The 22,500-nt window shown below is 30.8% G+C and overlaps 1 protein-coding gene across 5 annotated transcripts in view; it reads right to left on the reverse strand.

The window, feature by feature from the left end:
- The window catches only part of LOC125030025 (protein Wnt-11b-like), a 154,047-nt gene that overhangs the window by 88,067 nt on the left and 43,480 nt on the right, over positions 1-22,500 (reverse strand). Inside the window, exon 1 of one of the 5 annotated variants that reach the window (XM_047620260.1) lies at positions 19,355-20,090. The exons of 1 other annotated variant lie outside the window; for it this stretch is intronic. In XM_047620260.1, coding sequence (XP_047476216.1) covers positions 19,355-19,416 — 62 coding nt within the window. In that variant the 5' untranslated portion in view covers positions 19,417-20,090. Of the gene's footprint in view, positions 1-19,354; positions 20,091-22,500 lie in introns of those variants that run through there. 3 more of the 5 variants (XM_047620259.1, XM_047620257.1, XM_047620258.1) reach the window with 3 other exon arrangements.

Here is a 22,500-nt window from a genome sequence, read left to right on the forward strand (position 1 = left end):
GGAAGAAAAGCCTTCATTCATTATTAATTCGAAGTAGATCCTCTGCTTGAATGTAGATAATATTATGGACCCAAAATGCAACTGATATTTATGTGACAGTAAATTTCTTTTTAAAATATTGCACACTTGGTAAGGTAGATTAAGTGTTTTGTTTGTTTGTTTGTTTGTTACGTATCTCAATAAATTTTCATGAATGACAGCCCTTGACTTCCACACACACACACACACACACATATACATATATACATATATATATATATGCATTTATGTATATATATGTATGTGTGTATATATATGTATATATATGTATGTGCGTATATATATGTATATATATGTATGTGTGTATATATATGTATATATATACATATGCATATATATATATACATATGTCTCATATATATATATATATATATATATATATATATATATATATAAATATATATATATTCAAACACACACACACACACACACACACATACATATACATATATACACACATATACATATATATTTTTATTTATTTATTTATTTATTCATATATAAATACATATATACTATATACTATATATATGTATATATATTTCATATATATATGAATAAATAAATATATACTTATGTATATATATTTATTTGTTCATACATACATATATATAGTTATATACATACATATATATGTATATATATATATATATATATATATATATATATATATATGTATACATGCACACAACCATTCACATTCACACACACACACACATATATTATATATATATATATATATATATATATATATATATATATATGTGTGTGTGTGTGTGTGTGTGTAAAAAAGGTATAAAAGAGAAAGAATATCTTCACAAAACAAGTGATGTATTTGACCGGTTTCGACTTTGTCTTCGAAGACAAAGTCGAAACCGGTCAAATACATCACTTGTATTGTGAAGATATTCATTCTCATTTATACCTTTTTTACATTTGTCAACATGAACGCGGGTTATATATATATATATATATATATATATATATATATATATATATGAATATATATATATACATATATATGTGGATGAATATAAATACATATATATGAATGTATATATGAATAAATACATATATATATGTATATATACACATATGTGTGTGTGTGTGTGTGCATTTATTTATATATATGAATGAATAAATAAATAAACATGTATGTGTATATATATACATACATACATACATACATACATACATACATACATACATACACACACACACACACATATTCACACACACACACACACACATATATATATACATATATATATATATATATATATATATATACGGTCGTGGACGTCGGCTAGATCATCTATGAAGCATAAGTTCATATAACACAAGCATTTCAGAGAATGTGACCATGTTTTGTCAAGACCGCAAGCCTATATATATATATATATATATATATATATATATATATATATATATATATATATATATATATATATATATATTTTTTTTTTTTTTTTTTTTTTTATACGCTTTTCTATGTACCATGCTAGGATTTGTACCCCTGGACGCATATATAAATATATAATGTAGTCTTACAGGTTACATTTACAAGCAGGTGTATAACGTTAGCTGTTAAAGGTATAAGCGGTGTCATATTCATAACAGGATATTGGTGATACAATGCAAAAGGCAAGTGGATAGATACAAATGTTTATGTAAGATCAGTTGTGTATAGGGTATTGTACAAAAACGAATAGGGACTCATATATATATATATATATATATACATATATATGTATCTGTATATATACATATTTATATATATATACATATACATGCTGCGAAACTGGATTGACAGGTACGTATTCTGAAATTATGACAAAAATGCGCAAAGATGTATATATACTACAGGCTGGTAATGCCCGTGATGATTGATGTGGGCAGTGGTAGCCATGGTATAACAGAAATACTAGTGAAATTACAGAGATAACGCGGTTGGCCATAAACATTCAGAGGGTAGGCCTATATATATATATACATACATACATATATACATATATACATACATAAACACACTGGGTAACATTGCTCTACTTAGTCTTTATTACTCGCATACCTTTATCTATTGTTCTACTACTCTTCCGAAACTTCAAAAATATTTACAAATCAGCTGTCATTATCAATTTCATCGGAGAGGGGGTTGCCATAGCTTGTTTATCATCCCTGTCTTGAACCTCATCTTTCATTTTCACTCTATTCAATTTCGTCTCCCTAAATGTCCCTATTCTGAGATAAACTGTTACCAATTATAATTATTTAATCTATACATAATTATATTCGTCCCGCATTTAATTTTTGCCGTAATTTTGAGTCTTGTGTCACATGAATTTTAATGTCCATGCTTTGGTGAATATTTAAACGCATCGAAGTATGAACCTTCAAAATTTTACTTTATGAAAATAATGCAAAATCTTAAAATATGTATGACTCATTTACACCATCATTTTATTCCCTTTTACGTCCCATTTCCAGTTCTTGTGTAGGACCTTTTTTCCAGAACAAGATTTGTTTTTTCTCCTATAGAGCCATTCGTGATGTGTATGCAAAACATCTTCATCGCTGATGGATGTGAAACCATTATAAACAGTAATGCCCAAACCCTTCTTAGAGATTGTACATATATAAATTGTAATCGACGTTAGTTGAGGAAGAAGTAATTAGCCACAGGAAATTGTAATTACTTAGGACGAAAATGCAGAAAGGGTAAAACGGATAAGGAAAGTAGACGAAGGATGATCGCAAAAGGCAGGAGAAAGAAAAGGCGAAAAAGTATCCTAAAATTTTACTTTGTCCATCGGACCCGAAGCGCCTGTGTCATAAATAGAGGTAAAAACACTTCCTATTTTCCAGACGTATTTCGTTCTTTCTTAGACACAAGAAATCCTTTTTATACATTGCGAAAAAGGTATAAACTAAATGATAAAACAATCATGAAGCTACTGGGTACACAGCTATGACACCATACATTTTCTCCAGAAAGCATTCAATATATATATATATATACATATATAAATATATACATATATACATATATATACATATATATATATATATATATATATTGAATGCTTTACAGAGAAAATGTATGATGCTATATAATATATATATATATATATATATATATTGAATGCTTTACAGATAAAATGTATGGTGCTATATAATATATATATATATATATATATTATAGATTTCTTGTATCTAAGAAAGAACGAAGTACGTCTGAAAATAGGAAGTGTTCTTACCTTTATCTATAGTATGGTGCCTCTCTATTGTCGTCTTGTGGCTATCCTGCTCAATCATTCAAAACACACACGAGACAAGGTGACAGCTAAGCCTCACTTGCTCTCTCACTCTCTATCTATATGTGTGTGTGATTCTGGAGAGAGAGAGAGAGAGAGAGAGAGAGAGAGAGAGAGAGAGAGAGAGAGAGAGAGAGAGAGAGAGAGAGAGAGAGAGAGAGAGAGAGGGGAGAGAGAGAGAGTGAGTGAGTGAGTTAAAACAATTCACAATTCTTAAGCGGCCTTGGTTGCTGATTAATCAGGAGGTTATACAAGGTTGATCTACTAGACTGCTATGTGCTCAAGAAGACAGGGTAGATGATCATTTACTCTTGGGTGGCTGACTGTTTAAGGAGGTAATTTATGGGGGACGGCAAGACTTGACAGTACATTATAGTAATTCTTTCTATCACACTTACATTTATTTGCATTGTCATATCCTGTGAAACGCACTGCACCTTTCCCTTTAACCTGCAAGTATTGTGCTTTCTTCCATGTCACCACCGAGTAGAATAAACGTAAAATAAAGTACTTGACATTGAAAGGCGGATATGAATAGTGATGAAGCTAAAAGAGGGAATCCTTACATAGTACAATTTCGTTGACTGTAAGACCGATCCTACTATTAACAGTCGGGTTATGACCATCCGTCGACTCGCTGACAGCAGCGATGTATGGATGAACGACCCTTGACTACCATATACGAATTGTTATGACATGATTTCAAAGTAAATCCACAACAGACAAGTCTGTCGTTGCGGTTGAAAATGATTAGCCCTGTTTTACCTACATAACCTTGGACAAGGCCTGTATGGTATAGACGTCTGGAATAGTCGAGGCACTTGCAAAAGTGGATCAGTGGAGCCTCTGGCAGCCGATTCTCGTCTTTGGAATGCTCATTCACATATTAATGAAAATTCCTCGGATCCCTTAGGTCACTTTTGGCTGCTAAATGTTCAAAGTGTGTAAGTATACATTGATAGATAAATACGGACAAATATATGTATGTATACATATATGTATATATGCATATATATCATATAGACATATATATATAATCTGCAGAGACGCGAAAGAGTCCCATTCACCCAACTAGCGCATACGCCTATTCCACTAATCCATCCGCGCCGATCCCTTGCCGAGCGAACTGTCCCCTCGGCCCGCCCTTTGCAGCCGGCTGATCCGACGGCCTTTATGGCGCAGGTTCATTTCTCATTCCGTGCAAGTCCTTCGAACTAGGAGGCTCCCTGGGTAACCTTACGCCTCCCCCGATCCTCTTACGCAGGCAGACCCGTCATTCCGCGTTACTGGATAAGCTTTTGCTTGTAGCAGGAGGCGTCTGGGAGATAAATGGAGCGGCAGAAGAGATGGGGCTGCAGGGACTTCATGGCGTATGAGCGATTTTGGTTTAGGATGTTACCCCCAAAGAAGCTTGAAATATACATACATACATATATACATGTATATATATATATAAATATATATACTAATGTACATATATACTGATATTTGTAGATAGATGGACTTCACTTGAAATTACCTCTTTACGTCCTGTATTACCATATACACAAGTGTATATATGTCACAAACATACATATATGTCTGTGTGACATAGTATTTACATGTATATGTGGTTAATGAACAAAACGAAAAGAAAAGTAATTATAAGTGAAACTTGGAAATGGAACCAAATCGTACCACGGTCTACCAATAAAAGACATTTATGATCCTAAGCCAGAAATGTGACTCTAAATCAAACCTGTTTCTGTCGTTGCTCAAATTTATAGAATGATGTTTCTAAAATATGGGATACCACATCTTCAGAAGCAAACAAGTATTTTTAATCAAGTAAACTATTAACTGCCACATTACTAAATGAAAGATCGAATATAGGAATTTTAAAGAATTGAATAAACCGGCCGTGAAATAACATAACGAAAAAGTAGGCCTAGCTGTTCACATATTTTCCTATTCGAAATCTGATTGCAACGTTTTTCTCGGTAAGCATATTTAGGTTTATCACAAATAAGGTGCTTAATATATAATTGAATATTCCCTACTATAGCTCAGCCAGGAAGTTCCCAGAGATATTTTATTGCTTTATATAAATAATGATGAGATTGACAGAAAGATTCCCGAAAACAGCCTTTCATCAAAATGTATTGTCGGTTTAATGCACACGGCCCACCTAATATAGCCCTCAATGGTGCGACCCTGGTTTCATGATAAACAATTTCGGCTTCAACAAGTAGTCATAAAATTCTTACAGCTTACCACCTTCGACAGTTTGAATTTGGATATCATTGCCAATTACAATATTCTCTCAGACGCTTCATAAATAAAAACGTGGCTTCTGCAGACTTTTACTGCAGTGATCATGCGGCACTAAATCAACACTAAAACGTGTCAGAATCGCTGTTACAATACAACTGCGCTTTAAAAAAAAAAAAAAAACGAAAAGAAGGATGCAACATAACGCTTTATTACCCTTATGAAAATTGTCGTGCCATGGTGTAGATGGCTATTTCGTGGCTTAGACAATAGCTAAACTAACATCTGATTTTCGTACCTAGTTTTATTATCATTATTATTTTATTATGGCTGCTATTCCCCCAAATAAGTGCAGTATATTGGGAAACATATGAGTATGATATGTTATTCTCACTGTCTCGCTGCTAGTTTTACGACATTCAGCAGCACATAGCAAACTCCCTGCACGTATAGCACTAAGCAATTACGGTCTATCACGTACAGCATGGTCGTTCTTGGACATTGCAGTCCTTGTTTCATTACAGTCATAAGGTCTGAACCAAAAATGTTACTTCAGACAGAAAATGCAACTGCGATATATATATATATATATATTATATATATATATATCATTGCAATTATCATGATCACAATCATCATTATCCACATTAATGTCATTATCACACCACCATTTTTTCTACTTGTCAGTTTCCTTCACTGCAAAAAACAGAACATCAGAGCCAACTAAAGTTTACTATGTGCCGCCTTACTATACCTTATAGGGCCATTATTGTCCAGTTTTTAGTGTAATAATTTATTTCCTATGTCGTAAAACCTCCAAGATAATACATTTTTGATTGGTACTTTCCCTTCAAGTCTCGCCTGACAGTGTATGTAAAATATTTTTTCCGAGCACTTCATTACTATTTTAAGCATTTGGATCATGCTGCTTCCATCTCTATATTGGGTTTCTTCGAGCCATCCATCATGTTGTAAATTATCGCTAAAAAATTTGCTGTTTTTTTTAGTGCAGAACTATTGCGAAAATTACTAAAGTCCAACTTTTTAGAAATTTGTTTTGAAGATTGATATAGGTGTTATAGAAAGATTAATTCATCTTGGTTTCATTTCGGATGTATCAATTTTAGTTCTTCAGTTCTTCAGTTTATGATGCACGATAAATAATTGCGCAATATTCATATAAATTGCAGTGCAGTGTAATTCATTCCGATGTTTCTCAGAACAGTGATCTTGAATCAGCTCGAGTTTAGAGTTCAGCCTGTAATACATTGCGCAACGATTACCATCACTACAGTTTATTATTCTATTAATTATTCACCTAAGCCTTGATCTTCTATCGCGTGTTGTGCAATGCATATCTGTACTTCTTCCAGGGAATGATCAGTGATCAGTTTTGCTTATAACCACATGGTTTAGCCTATCTGATGTCAGGATCTCCAGGTCGCGAATCCGAAAATAGACGTGTAGTTCCCGGAGGTTTTTGACGCTGCTGGGTAAAATTACACGGGCTGCGTCATTCACCAAAGGTGGGCCAGTGTCCTTACGAATGTGAATTTGCAAGTGCTTTAGAGTATGGGAACGATCCTGTGATGTTCTAGCCACCCATGCTGTTACTCGGTATAGTGCGAACCACATGATCCACTAGCGGACAGCTATGGCCACTTATCTATTTTCCTAAACCGGATTGGAGGAGCCTACGTAACCCCGATATAATGACATCACCCTTTCTACACACGATGCAGCGATATTCACACTGTCCAGTACACATGACTCCGAAGCACCGATGGAATGTTTAGAATCTCTTGAAAATGCGGATCTGTTTGGCGAGGGAGAAGGTAAAGCAGAGAGTGGCTCATAAGTAGTCGACATTTGGGCCATGCGGAGGAGGTTGCATACACAATGGTCGAACTCTGTAGCTACTACAACTGTCATTATGCGATTGTGTGTGTGCTTCATTCTTCTCCCTAATATCGTTGCACAAATGCAAGCCCAGTACTCCATTATCTCATTATCAAAAATATTGACTGCCAATTCCTTGTACGCAAACATATAGTATACAACTCCAAAGTTTAGTTTATTTTACTACTCAGTTTGAGGCAAGCAATATGTACACGAGAAGAATGCTCTCTATAAGCGTGAATGCAAGTGTCATGGTACATATCTTCGTTACAGTGGTATTTAAAACTTGATCCACTTGGCCAGAATTAGTCACTGTTGAGGAATGCAGTTTCTCCTCGACATGCAAATACCAATGACAGTTTTGAGAGTTACGGGAGCCAAATTCGACAAAATTCACATAGGCTCCTTGGTAAGCACGACCGTAACCACGTGGAAAACTAACCGCAAACATTATAGGCAAGCTACTATTGCTCGATATGACGATATTTTGATAATACTGACATTATCGCCACTAGTACTTTACTACTATTAGTATAGCCTGAACTGCGACTATTACGCTATTCATTTATATGCTGATACTACTATCATTAGTAATAGTAACAACAGTATATAATAATAATAATAATAATAATGATAATAATAATAACAATAATATAAAACAATAAACACAATAATTTAAGCCCAATGATAAGTTTCTAGGCAACAAAGTAATGATAATAAAAATATATTATTATTAATGATGATTACTATAACGAGAAGCAATAACAATGATGCAAATGATATTGATAAGAGCAATGGCTACAGCAAAGATCATAATGATGATGATGATGATAATGATATTGATATTGATAATAACAACAATAACCATTATAATAATAAAAAACAAACACTAATAGTGATCATATTTCGAAGAAAAATGGAATCAACTAAAAGGTAGAAAAAACTAGAAATGAACGTGTATAATACCAATATTCATACTAATAATGGCAAATAGCAATACTGATACTACTACAAATAATAATATGTATGATGTAAATAATGTTAATAATAACTGATGATTATTATTGTTCTTGAACAATAACAATAACAATAAAAATATCAATAATAATAATAATGATAATAATAATAATAACAATACCAATAACAACAACAATAATAATTATTATTATTATTAACATTATAATTATAACAACAATAATAATAACCGTAACGAAAAAAATAATGATAATTTAAATAATAATGATGATGATGATGATAAAAATCAACATGACGATAATAACAATAATAATAATAAAAAGATAACAAAAATAAAAACAATGGAAATGACAATGATAACATTAATGATGATAATAAAAATGATAATGGTAATCATAATTATCATAATTATCATATAACCATAATGATGAAGATTACAAAAATACTAATACCAATAATAATATTCGTGACAAAAACAATAATAATAATAATGATAAAAGAAATAAGAAATGTTAATAATTTTGATGTAAAAAGGGTGATATAACACTACTGCAAATAATAATAATGATACCAATAATTAAATTAATTCGAATAACAATAATAGTAGTGATAATAATAATAATAATTATTATTATTTATAATAATAATGATAATGATAATAACTGTAATGATACTAACAATAGCAATAATATTAAGGATAATATGATGCTGATGATGAAGATGATAATAATACGAATAATGATACCAATATTAATAATGCAAATAATAATAATAATAATAATAATAATAATAATAATAACAATGATAATAATAATAAAAATAATAACAATTACGATAATAATAAGTATAATAATAAAAATAATAATGACAATAATAACAATAACAATAATTAGAATGATGATGAAAATAACGACAATAATAATAACAATAACAATAACAGTGATGACAATAATGATAATAAATATAACAATAATAGTGATAACAATACTACTACCACTTACTACTATTAATAATACTAAAACTACTAATATAAAAAGAAGCAATAACAATAATAAAGATAATCATGATGATGATAATAATAATAATAATAAAAATAAAAAAAAATAATAATAATAATAATAAAAATAACAATAAAATAATAATAATGATAATAATAATAATATAATAATACAAACATCTAAATAATAATGATAAAAAGGACAATATGATGACAAATAACACTAATAAAGAATAAAATATTAATAATAATGATAATAATGATAATAGAAATAATAACAATAGTGATAACAGTAACAACCATAGCATAATCATAATAATGATTATAATAGTAATAATAATAATAATAATAATAACAACAATAATAATAACGGGAAATGATAATGATAATAATCATACTAAGGATAATGACAGCAATTGGTAATTAAAATAATGGTGATAATTAAGATTATGATAATGGTTATAGTAATATTTATATTTATATTTGTAGATAATAATTACAATTACTATTGTAATAATAATAAAGTGATAATAACAGCAACAATAACAATAATGATAATAATAATAATAATAATAATAATAATAATAATAATGATAAAATGACGAAGAAGAAAATTAACAGCAAAAAAATAATAACCATAATAATTACTACTACTAATGATAATAATAATAACAGTAATAATAATAATAATAATAATAATAATAATAATAATAATAATAACAACAATGCTGAAAATACTTAGAATAAGAGTAATATTAGTGGTAGTAGTAGTAGTAGTAATAACAATGATAATAATAATAATATTAATAATAATAACAATAATTATAACAGTAATGACAATAATGATAATAATGCTAATGCTAATGCTAATGCTAATAATCATAATAATAATGATAATGATAATAATAATAATAAAAATTATAATATTAATAATAATAATAATAAGAGTAACAATTACAGCTGTAATAAGAATCACAATACTAACAATAATAATAATAGTATAAGAGTAACAGAAGTAGTAGTAATAGTAATAGTAATAATAACAACAATAATAATAATAATAAAAATAATAATAATAGTAACAATATTAATAACTATAACAGTAATAACAAGAGCAATGATAAAATAAACAAAAAACATTACAAACAACAATAAGAAGAACAAAATATAATGATAATGAGATAAATGATTCAAACGATAGTAACAATGATAACAGTAATAATGATAATAGAAGCTATAATCACAGTAAAAATAATGATGATAATGATAATAATAATAATAATTATAATATCATCTTTATAATAATAGTAATGGTAATAATAAAAAAAATAATTATAATAATAAAAATAGTAATGATGATAATAACAATTAAAATAAAAATAACTATGAAAATTATTACACAAATTTTAATGGTAATAACTGATAATAATAATGACAACAATAACAGAATAATAACAATAATGATAACAATGATGATAATATTGATAATGATAATGGTTATAATACTGACATATGATATACATATATAATATATGATTATATAATATATGATTATGGTGATGATGAAAATGAAGATGAAGACGATGATGATGATGATAACAATAATGATGATAATCACGGTGATGACAATGCTTATGAAAATAAAAACAATTACAACAATAATAATAACAATGATAATAATGATGATAGTACTACTTCTAATAATAATGATAATAACAATGATAACAATAATGATAATAAAAATAATAACAATTATTATTATTATTCTATCATAATAATAATAATAATAATAATAATAATGATATTACTATTACTATTGATAAAATAATAATGATAGTAATCAATAAATAATAATAACAATCATAATAACACATCTGATAATGATAATAATAATAATAATGATAGCATGCTGGTGGTTATAATGATGATGATAATAATAACAATAATAAATATAATAACACATGTGATATGATAATGACAATATTAATGACAATAATACAAATATTAATATCAATACTAGTATTAGTATTACTATTAATAACAAAACTGATAATTCTAATGATAATTACCATAAGAACAATAATGATAATGATAATAATAATAACTGGTAAAGATTGCTGATGATGATAATAATAATAATATATAAACAATAATAATAACAATGATGATGGTAATAATATTAAGAAAAACAACACCATGATAACAATAATAAAAATAATAATAATAATAATAGTAACAATAAGAATGAATGAATTAACGATGATAACGATAATAATGTTAATAATAATATTAATGATAATCATGATGATGATAATAATATTGATGATAATGATAATAATAATAATTCAAGTGATGATAATTCTGGAAACGTTAATTATGATTAAAATAATAACACTAATAATAATGCTACTACTACCACTAATGATGATGATACATAATTGTAACAAAAAATAATAATGATAGAGATAATACTATAAACGATAATGATTATTATAATATTACAAAACATCATACAAGAAAAAGTAATAACAAATGAAATAACAAAATGCATATGAGAAAAACAAATAAAACGAAAAGGCAATAAGACAAAGCCAGTCAACAACAAAACCATCAATTCTAATGATTCGAACTAATGATATGATGTTGATGATACAAGACCTCTGGTTTCGTTCAGAATTCATAACAAAGACAACACAAAGCTTTCTTGAATATCTATAAAACAAATATTATTCACCTTTTAAAATAATAAAGACGCTCGGTACCCTCATTTACCATAATTTACTTTTGCTGTTTTATATGACGTGGAAAAGAGAGTTTCTTTATTTTGAGTTGTCGGTTACGATTTTCGTCTGGCCAATGTTTCTTAATATTCTATCATCACATTATCATTTTGTATCTATATGTAGACATAAACGTGTTTGTAAGCATAAACATAAACTATGTATATATATGAATATATATAAATATATATGATGGCTCTCTCTCTCTCTCTCTCTCTCTCTCTCTCTCTCTCTCTCTCTCTATATATATATATATATATATATATTTAATATATATACACATATATGTATATATATGTGCATATATATTAAATATTTAATATATATGCATACATAATATATGAACATTCGTATATATAGAAATATATATATGAATATTCATATATATATATATACATACATACATATACACATACACACATATATATGTATATGTGAGTACGTGTGTATATATATATGCACATACATTTGTGTGCATTTATATATATATATATATATATATATATATATAAAATATATACATACACACACATATATATATATATTATATATATACACATATATACACACATATATTCATATATAAACACACACACACACACACACACACATATATATATATAAATATATATATATATATATATATATATATGTATATGTATATGTGAGTGTGTGTGTATACATATATGTACACACATATATAACTATAAAAAATATATACATACACACACACATATATCTATATATCTATATATATATTATATATGTAAATATGTGAGTGCGCGCGCACGTGTGTGTCTGCACATACATTTATATATATATATATATATATATATATATATATATATATATATCTTTTATGTATATACATTATAATATATGTATATATATCATATATTAAATATATCTGTATATATGTATATATACATATATACATACATATATATACAAACACGCACATATATAAATATAAATATATATATATATATATATATATATTAAATACATTTAATATAGACAGATACAGATATATAGATATCAATATAAATTTGGCTATATCTTTATGTATATATGATATATACAAACACAGATAATTGTAGATACAGACAGATAGATAAATAGATATAGATATATATAAAGAAGTGTATATATAGTGTTTGAATAACATATTTATGTGGAACGTTTAATAGGTTCGACTGATCAGACGTCTTGATTTTTACGAGGATGACTATAATGTAGTCAAGTGTAAAAATGTATCATATTCTAGTAATTGACGAAAAAACAAGAGGGTAAGTGCTAAAATATGAAAGCGCTCTAATTTGAAAATGCTGGTTATGTTATTTTAATGACAAATAACCAAAGAACTTACAAACAGGATTTCAAAAAAAGACAGAAACTGGACACTTAAACTTGTCCGTTATGATTCGTTGGATTTCAAAACAAATCGTACAACCTTGTGTATGTGTTCGTGCTCATGGCAGTGCGGATGTGTATGTGCTTTCGTGTGTCTGTGTCTGTTTGTTCGGGGAGGGTTGCGGGGTGCAGATATGTGTATATATACACAAGTGCCTACATATCTAGCATATCTGTTCTTACTCTCAATGGAATTCGATGCTAAAGAAATCGGTGTAAAATTGGTTATGCAATAAGTCAATATATTTTTGTGAAAAAAAATTACATACACACACACACATATATATACACACACACACACATATTTATAAAATATAATAAAAACGAACATCTGTCTTCAATCGTTCTTAAGGAAACTTCAACAGCTCGATGATCTCGCCTAGCGCTTGATGTAACCTTGCAAATAATAGCGAAGGATACAAACAGCTTAGTACTGAATCATGCTTAAAGAGAATGCACAGTAGTAAGACAAGCAAACAAAATCAAAGAAATGCAACAGGCGGGCTATCCATCATGCCTGTGGGTCGGACTGAAGGCGAGGCTACAGCATTAAACTTGCCGGCGATTTACTAACCTGCTCGAGACCCATGATTCCCTTCCCTGCGGCAGATGGGTCTCGACGAAGAGGAAGGCGAGGAAAAGGTTGGTGGGCTACAACCTCGTCCTTTTACCTTTTCGATTTTCTCTAATTTTCGCTTTGTTTTGCGAAGGTTCGAACAAGTAAGTTAATTATAATTTATTACCGATAAAATGAACCTCATCGATTAGATTATATTGAATACCCGAAGAACACACCTAATCCATTACATTTACGACTGAATATTTGTACACTATAAAGCTGTTATGGATTCGGCGTTTGTGGGAAAGACTTGAGATTATTAATCATATACAGAAAAGTCTACACCAACCCTTAGCCATGAACCGTGATGTTTTGCGGTATAATAATAAACCGTCAAGCCCAGATTGAGTTCCATAGAGGCCCCAGCATCACGGGACGAACAGCTGAGCTCCTCCTCGTTCATCCTTGCAGAATTAATGGGTTTAGGAAGCCAGACGACCGTAAAAGTTTATTTGTAAACGATATACGCTTTCATTCATAGGGACGTTGGTAAGGAGCTAATGTGTCAATTAGAAGTTTTATGCCAAGATTAATAGGGTGCTTTCCGACGAAACTTTTCATATTAAGATGACAAGCCCATAATATACATACATAACATGCACATGCACAGATATGTTTGTACAATGGAAGTAGGCCAAGTGTATTTGCATGCATATGCACGCGCACACACACGCACACACACACATAAATACATGCAGATACACTAGCACGAACATATATATGTAAACATATATAATATGATATACATATATGTAAATATATATAAATATACTTACATACGTGTGTGTATAAGAAAATAATACTTATATGTATATATACATATATTGTGTCTGTATATGTATATGAATATATATACACATACACACATATGCACACATATAAATAAATGCATATATATATATATATATATATAAACATTCATATCATATTTATATATACATATATATGTAATATCTATACATATATACACACACATATATATATGTAATATATGTATATATAAATATAGATAGAGAGATATTTGTGTGTGTATATATATATATATATATATGTATTGTGTATATATATTATATATAGTATACATGCCATATATATATTATATATATATTACATATTACATATATATACATATATATATAGAATATAAATAAAATATACACATATTCACACACACATATATACAATATATATATATATACATATACATAAAACATACATCTATACACATATATGCCTGCATGTGTATATATATAAATATACATATATACATATATATATATGTGTATGTGTGTGTGTGTGTGTGTACTTATTATATGTATGCATTTGCGTTTGTGTGTCTAAGGAAGCCTTCATTGTGCTAGCAAGGAATGGCTATAATCTTACAAAACCAAATTTAATTATATACAAACAGCAATCAGAAGGTAAACAAATGTACGCGCGCGCACACACACACACACACACACACACACACACACACACACACACACACACACGCACACACACACACACAAGGAAATGCGGTTAAATGGAATAGAATAAAAAATATTTCTTGATGATGTACAAACTCAACAAACGTTCGTATGACGAAATCTCTTGTTGTGCCCGTAAGAGTAAGGAACTGTTTCCGAGTCAGGGTATACTTCGGAATGTCATCATCTTCCCATCACCTGGCAGACTTGACTGATTAGATTTTAATCACACAGGGTTTCCAGGTACCTACGCAGGTATGCCGACCTCCCCCCAACACACCCCACTTCCCCTGACCCCCGCTATCCGGCCACCATGAAAAACAGGTATAAGACTGCTCATAATTCTATTTTTTTTTTTTTTTTCTTTCTTTTAGCAGACTGTAGATATCTCCTATATTGGAGGAGTTCGTATTGTGAGTACTACTAATATTTGTATACCTATATTTAATGGTACATGATTACGTATGCGTGTCTTCTTTTTTATCCCATATTTCACTAATCAATAGGTCTCTATGAGAGATGTTGCAATATACTATACAGTGAATCACATCAGACATTAACCTTCAAGTTTTGGCTTCCAGGTACCGGACAGGAAGTAAATACAGAGGGCCTCTTACATTGGCATCTTCATACATCATCCAACCTGTTGATCATATGGTCTGTGATATATATACGAAGGCACTTGGAACGCTATAAAAGGATGTGATACTTATTAGAATAGTCATATCGTAGAGTATCTTCTGGATGACTACTTGATTGGTAGGTATATGTCAATGTATGTCCCTAACCACTAGCATATACAACCATTTAAATCATGTAGGGAACCGTCGGCATGCCTAATGCTATCTATTCGACGATGGGCTGTGTTCGTAACTTAAACCTATGCACCGTAGGCATTAGTATGAGAGCCTGGCATGTTATGTAATCCTTAGCGTAATGTTTCCAAGCTGTTATTACAAACCCTGACGAGGAGTACCTGTCACCCTTAATTAAATAACGCTTAAAATTATATGCAATTACTCCACGATACTTGGGATTAGTTATATAGTGTCTACAATAGTTATTTGTGAGGAATCACCAATCATTGGAACCTAAGCACCAACAGCTCGCAAATTCGGTAACATGCTAGGAAGTAAGCAATACTGACAATCAAACAAGCTAATCGAAATAGTATTAGAATAGTTAGTAACTCAAAATATGGTTGTTATATTAATATTAATTTTCAATGCATATATATGTATACAAGGGAAAGCTATTTAGTCCTGCAATGAAATTCTGTCATGGTGAAGAAAATATACTGCAGTTTGGGCATAAGCCTGTGAATGTGTATTGAATTTCTCTAAGATAAAAAGGTTACTTTGTACTTTTTTCAAGAGTATTATACAATTTCTGTTATTTGTTTGTTTACCTGTTTGGCTATTCTATAGTGCAAATCCATATTTCTTTTTTTAATAAATAATGTGTCAGTCTATCTCACCACCTCTTCGAACAAGTATTGTAGATAAAGTTTAGCTACTGCATTTCTTTTGTTCTGTATCCTTTTGATATATCAACCGTTTGTTAGAAACCAATGAATAAATATTAATTAATGAAGTATGCAATGCAAGTATTGCAAACACACGAACACACACGTCAGGACGACGTTATCAGTTAAATAATTAATTAAGTATCTTATCCTTCTTAGTTTTCGAGTAATTAGCCATGCCAGAAGTCACTAACAGTGTTTTATAACTGTTTAATCAAAAGCTGTTTAATCAAAAGTTTAAATGTATCTTGAAGGTGTCTTTTTATATATATTTTTTTTTTTGCAGAACGTTACAAGTACACATGCATATATATATATATATATATATATATATATATATATATATATATACACACATATATATTCACATATATATACATATATATTCATGTATATTTATATATATTCACACATGCACATATATATATATATATTTATATATATATTTATATATATATGTGTGTGTGCAAATATACACACAGAAACACAAATATATATGCATACACATACATATATATATATATAAATATATATATATATATATACATATATATACATATTAACATAAACATAAATATATATATATTATGTGTATGTGTGTGAGTGTGTGTGCGTGTGCAGCATATGTGCGTGTACACTGATATGGATATACATACACATAAGCATTTTTACATATTTACATATAAGTATGCCTATACATATACATATTGTGTGTACGTGTATATATATGTATGTATATGTATATGTATATATAGATATATAAATATATTAGTTATATAAATATACTAGTTATCTGTGACTCTTCTATTCACTTTATATGTGTGTGTGTGTGTGTGTGCGCGTGTGTGTGTTTTCACATTTTCCCTGTAAGTGTGAATAAACTTAGCTATGTTAACGTACATTAAATGAACTGTCAGTGCGCGTACGAGCGCTTTAATATATATATATATATATATAATGATTTCTTTGCTGAAGACAACAAATCAGTAAATCAAGAAAGGCATCTGTAGAAATTACTAGCGTCAGTATAAAGCATGATTTATCCTATTCATGAGTATTCGAGCTCACCGTCCTGCGTGCGTGCCAAATTGTTCAAGTCTGGTGGAACAATCGCCCTTCTGTGCCGCGTGGCAGAGTGAAGATGACGTGCGTGGAATAGACGACATGGTTATAAGTATCAGTAAGACACTCTCCTATTGATGGTACGAAAGTATGTTAGCGAGACAGCACGAACACTGCCGCCTCGTTACGCAAAACAACCGCTAGAGCGCGTGTGACATGTATCCCGTTTCAGATTTCGGCAGTGGACCCATGGGGTGGATTACTGATCTCGTTAGAAAAGCATGTGTATTTTATGCATGTGGTTTTTTTTTTTTTTTTTTTTTTTTACGGGAAGATACTAATGAAGATTAAAAACAACGCTTAAGTGAAAAAAGCAAGTGAATCTTTTTACTTTGCAAAAGAGAGAATGTGGAAATTGAAATATAGAGAGGAAATTTCAATTATAAACGCGAGTATAAAGTACCACAATATTAAGAGAGATTGCATTAAAGTTTTTTTTATGGTATTACAAATACTACTTAACAACTTATGATACGATAGGCGACATAGTCAGATTTACAGACATCATATTATGCTTCTCATTTTTCTCTGTGTCTCTCTCTCCTCCTCTATTCCCCTGTGCAGACATTAATTAAAAAACATATTTTACATCTACACATTAGTGAATTTAATATGTACTGTTGCACCAATTATCCATGATTAAAAATCCAAAATTTTCTTGCACTATTAAAGAACGAAGAAAAACGAAATAGTCTTGGTATTATGTATATATCCTGACCGACGCGCACGGTCCACAACGATAAATGTTACACTATAGTCGCAACTCTGTTTCTGTCCTCCCTTCTCTGTCGAAATAACCCGTCTAGAAGGGGCCAACCCACTTACCTGTGCTGTTTGATGGGAAGACCACATTCTAGAGCCGTCTGTTCGTTAGTTTTTATTTTTCCAAATGGACATTAATACTGACATAATATACAGCACAGTCTGACAGAGGCATTCGGGAGATACTTACAGCCAATTTATTGACCAAGCCGTGATAAATTGTAGTGCCAGAAGCAGCAGTATTTTCTTCATGTTTCACACTATGCTACAGCCTTTAAGCGTTACATATTTCACAATGAAGAACATCACAGGAATCATTAACATTACAGCACTCAGGATAATGTACTTCATTACGGGGCGCAGTTGACTAGATCACGCGTGTTCTCGATACGCGTCAGGGCTCTTTAAAGTACTCATAGTTAAGGAAACCAGATAGGATCCGTAACACTGACGGCCTGGACCCATGTGACGGGTGCTGGTTTAACGACGCCACTGTAAATAAGTTGAAGCCCTGCCGTCACCACCACTACACGAACAATCTTCTGCTTTCATGAAGAATTTCGTTCCAACACATTCTCGGATATTCACAATGTCAAATACACCATAGAATTCTCTCGCAGGTAGATCACCCGTCACCGTACAATTCAGAGAGCTTTTCTAGACATGTTAACAGAGAGTCCCATTTGCAAGATAATCAGAACAGTCTGGGCGCTTATCTGGTTTGACGCATCTGACGCTAGACACAACCTGCGCCGTCCTTGCGCCGCTCATCACTGTCATAAGTCGGTCTGACTCCCTTGCTGGGCACAGGGAGGCGCCGTCCTACACAGGTAAAAAAATGACACGCTGGGAGTTCGGACCGTCACAACAAACGCACGTGCTGCTACTGACTCTCAGCATCCTCGAGACCTGTGGCGACTCCCAGCCAACCAGAACCTCTCTAAGGTGAACCGTCCATCCAGCTGGCCTCTCGCCCTATTCCCGCCCACCAGCCCGCCCTCTTCTATCACACCAGATTCTAACTCGTCCCTTATACTGTACCTTCGACAGACCCGTCCTCACCTCCTTGCCACTTGCTTCGGATTCTCTCACTGTTCGTCCTCTTTCTTGTCATGGGAACATATTCTGGGATCAACTTTCAGCATCACCGCCAACCAGCGCACTCTCCAATCAAATCTCTTATTCGATCTTAACCTTTTTCGCCACCATCTCTCTCCGTCGCGGCTACTGTGCTCCGTCCCTTATTATCAACGTATAAAAAACCTGTCTCGTGCCTGCCGTTCAGCTAATACACTCCCAGGGGATTATTCGATTATTTGTATATTGTTAATGTTTTTTTATGCGTATTATTTAATCCATCTCACCAGCCCTGAAAGTCTTAAAGTTGCCTCACTCCTTCGGTCAACCGTTAGTGTATTTACCCGGTTTGCAATCAGCTGTTTAATCCAGTCGACAGTTAGAACAGTTGCCAGACGGTGGCCATGAGGGTGAGACACCGAACCTCATCAGTTTGTACACCTTACCTTTTCCTTATTTCTAAACAAGACTGCGAATTCTATGAGCACCACTTCAAATAATTTAATAAAAAAAAAATTCTTACGATCTGAAAACGGTTATGAAACAGGTACGTGAATTAAAAAAAAAAAAAAAAAAAAAAAAAAATATATATATATATATATATATATACCATCGTGATTACCCAACGCAAAGCATGTTATGATACTTGTATTTTTGAGATACTGAGATTGATAACGATCAATAAGAACGAAAAAAAAAAAAAAAAATCGCCGTCATCAGTAGCAGTAGCGCTTCTATCGTTGTTATTTAGCACTATCATTACTAGTAGCAGGAGGCATCACTATCATCCGAATTCTTGCCATCATTATCATTACTTCATTACTACTATAATCACCATAATCAGTACAATTCTGTTTTCCTATCATATTATAGATTGCGTAAACAGGAACATGGGAAAGGGGAGAGCGACTGAAGTGAAACAAAGATATAAGAGTGGAGGGGAGTGAGACTGTATACATACACGTATATACACATGCACTAAATCATGTGATCGTTCACACAGACACACAAACACACACACACACACACATATATGTGAATATATACACATATTCATATATATAAATATAAAGTAGACACGTACACGCACACCGACACGCACACGCACACACGCGCACACACACACACACACACACATATACACATACAGGCATATATACAGTAGATGCACGCACACACACACACACAAACTCACACACGCGCACACACACACACACACACACACACACACACACACACACATATATATCTGTGTGTGTGTGTGTGTGTGTGTGTGTGTGTGTGTGTACATGCATACATAGATACACACATTATATATATACATACATTGTATATATATACATATATGTATATATATATTCGTGTGTGTGTTACACACACACACACACACACACACACACACACACACACACATATATATATATATATATATATATATATATGTGTGTGTTGTGTGTGTGTGTGGGTTATACATACATACATATATATGTATGCGCGCGCGCATATATGTGTGTATATATGTATATATATACACACACACAAACACATGTATGTATATATACATATATACATACACATGTATGTATATATACATATATACAAATACATATGTATATATATAGACATATACACACATATTTATGTACACACACATATATATATTCGTATATATATATATAAATATATATACACATATATATATGAATACATATAAATAAATATATATATATATATATATATATATATATATATGTACGGCTCTCTCTCTCTCTCTCTCTCTCTCTCTCTCTATATATATATATATATATATATATATATATATAAATATATATAAATATATACATAAATGTGTGTGTGTGTGTATGTGTGTTTGTATACTTTAAAAATATATGATTATACACTATGTATACATATATAAATGTATATGTATGTGTGTATGTGTGATGTGTGTGTTTAAATACCAAATACTAAAATAACACTTACAACACTGATAACTTCCATATAAATAGCAATAGCAAGATAAAATCCACTAAGACAAATACACTATCTACAGTTCTATCCAATACCATGTAAGCTGAGTGGGAAAGTTAACCTAGAGACGTATGAGTTGATTAATGTCTATTTACCCTACGGTCAGTTTAGCCAAGAGTTTCGTGAAGGATAAATCAAAAAGCAGCACTTCTCGGTTAGGGATACAACACTCCAACGGCGCCAGGTATGTTAAACACACAAATATAAAATATGTAAGTATGTACCTCC

Source organism: Penaeus chinensis, chromosome 10 (genome assembly GCF_019202785.1).
Source record: "Penaeus chinensis breed Huanghai No. 1 chromosome 10, ASM1920278v2, whole genome shotgun sequence".
Classification (NCBI taxonomy): domain Eukaryota; kingdom Metazoa; phylum Arthropoda; class Malacostraca; order Decapoda; family Penaeidae; genus Penaeus; species Penaeus chinensis.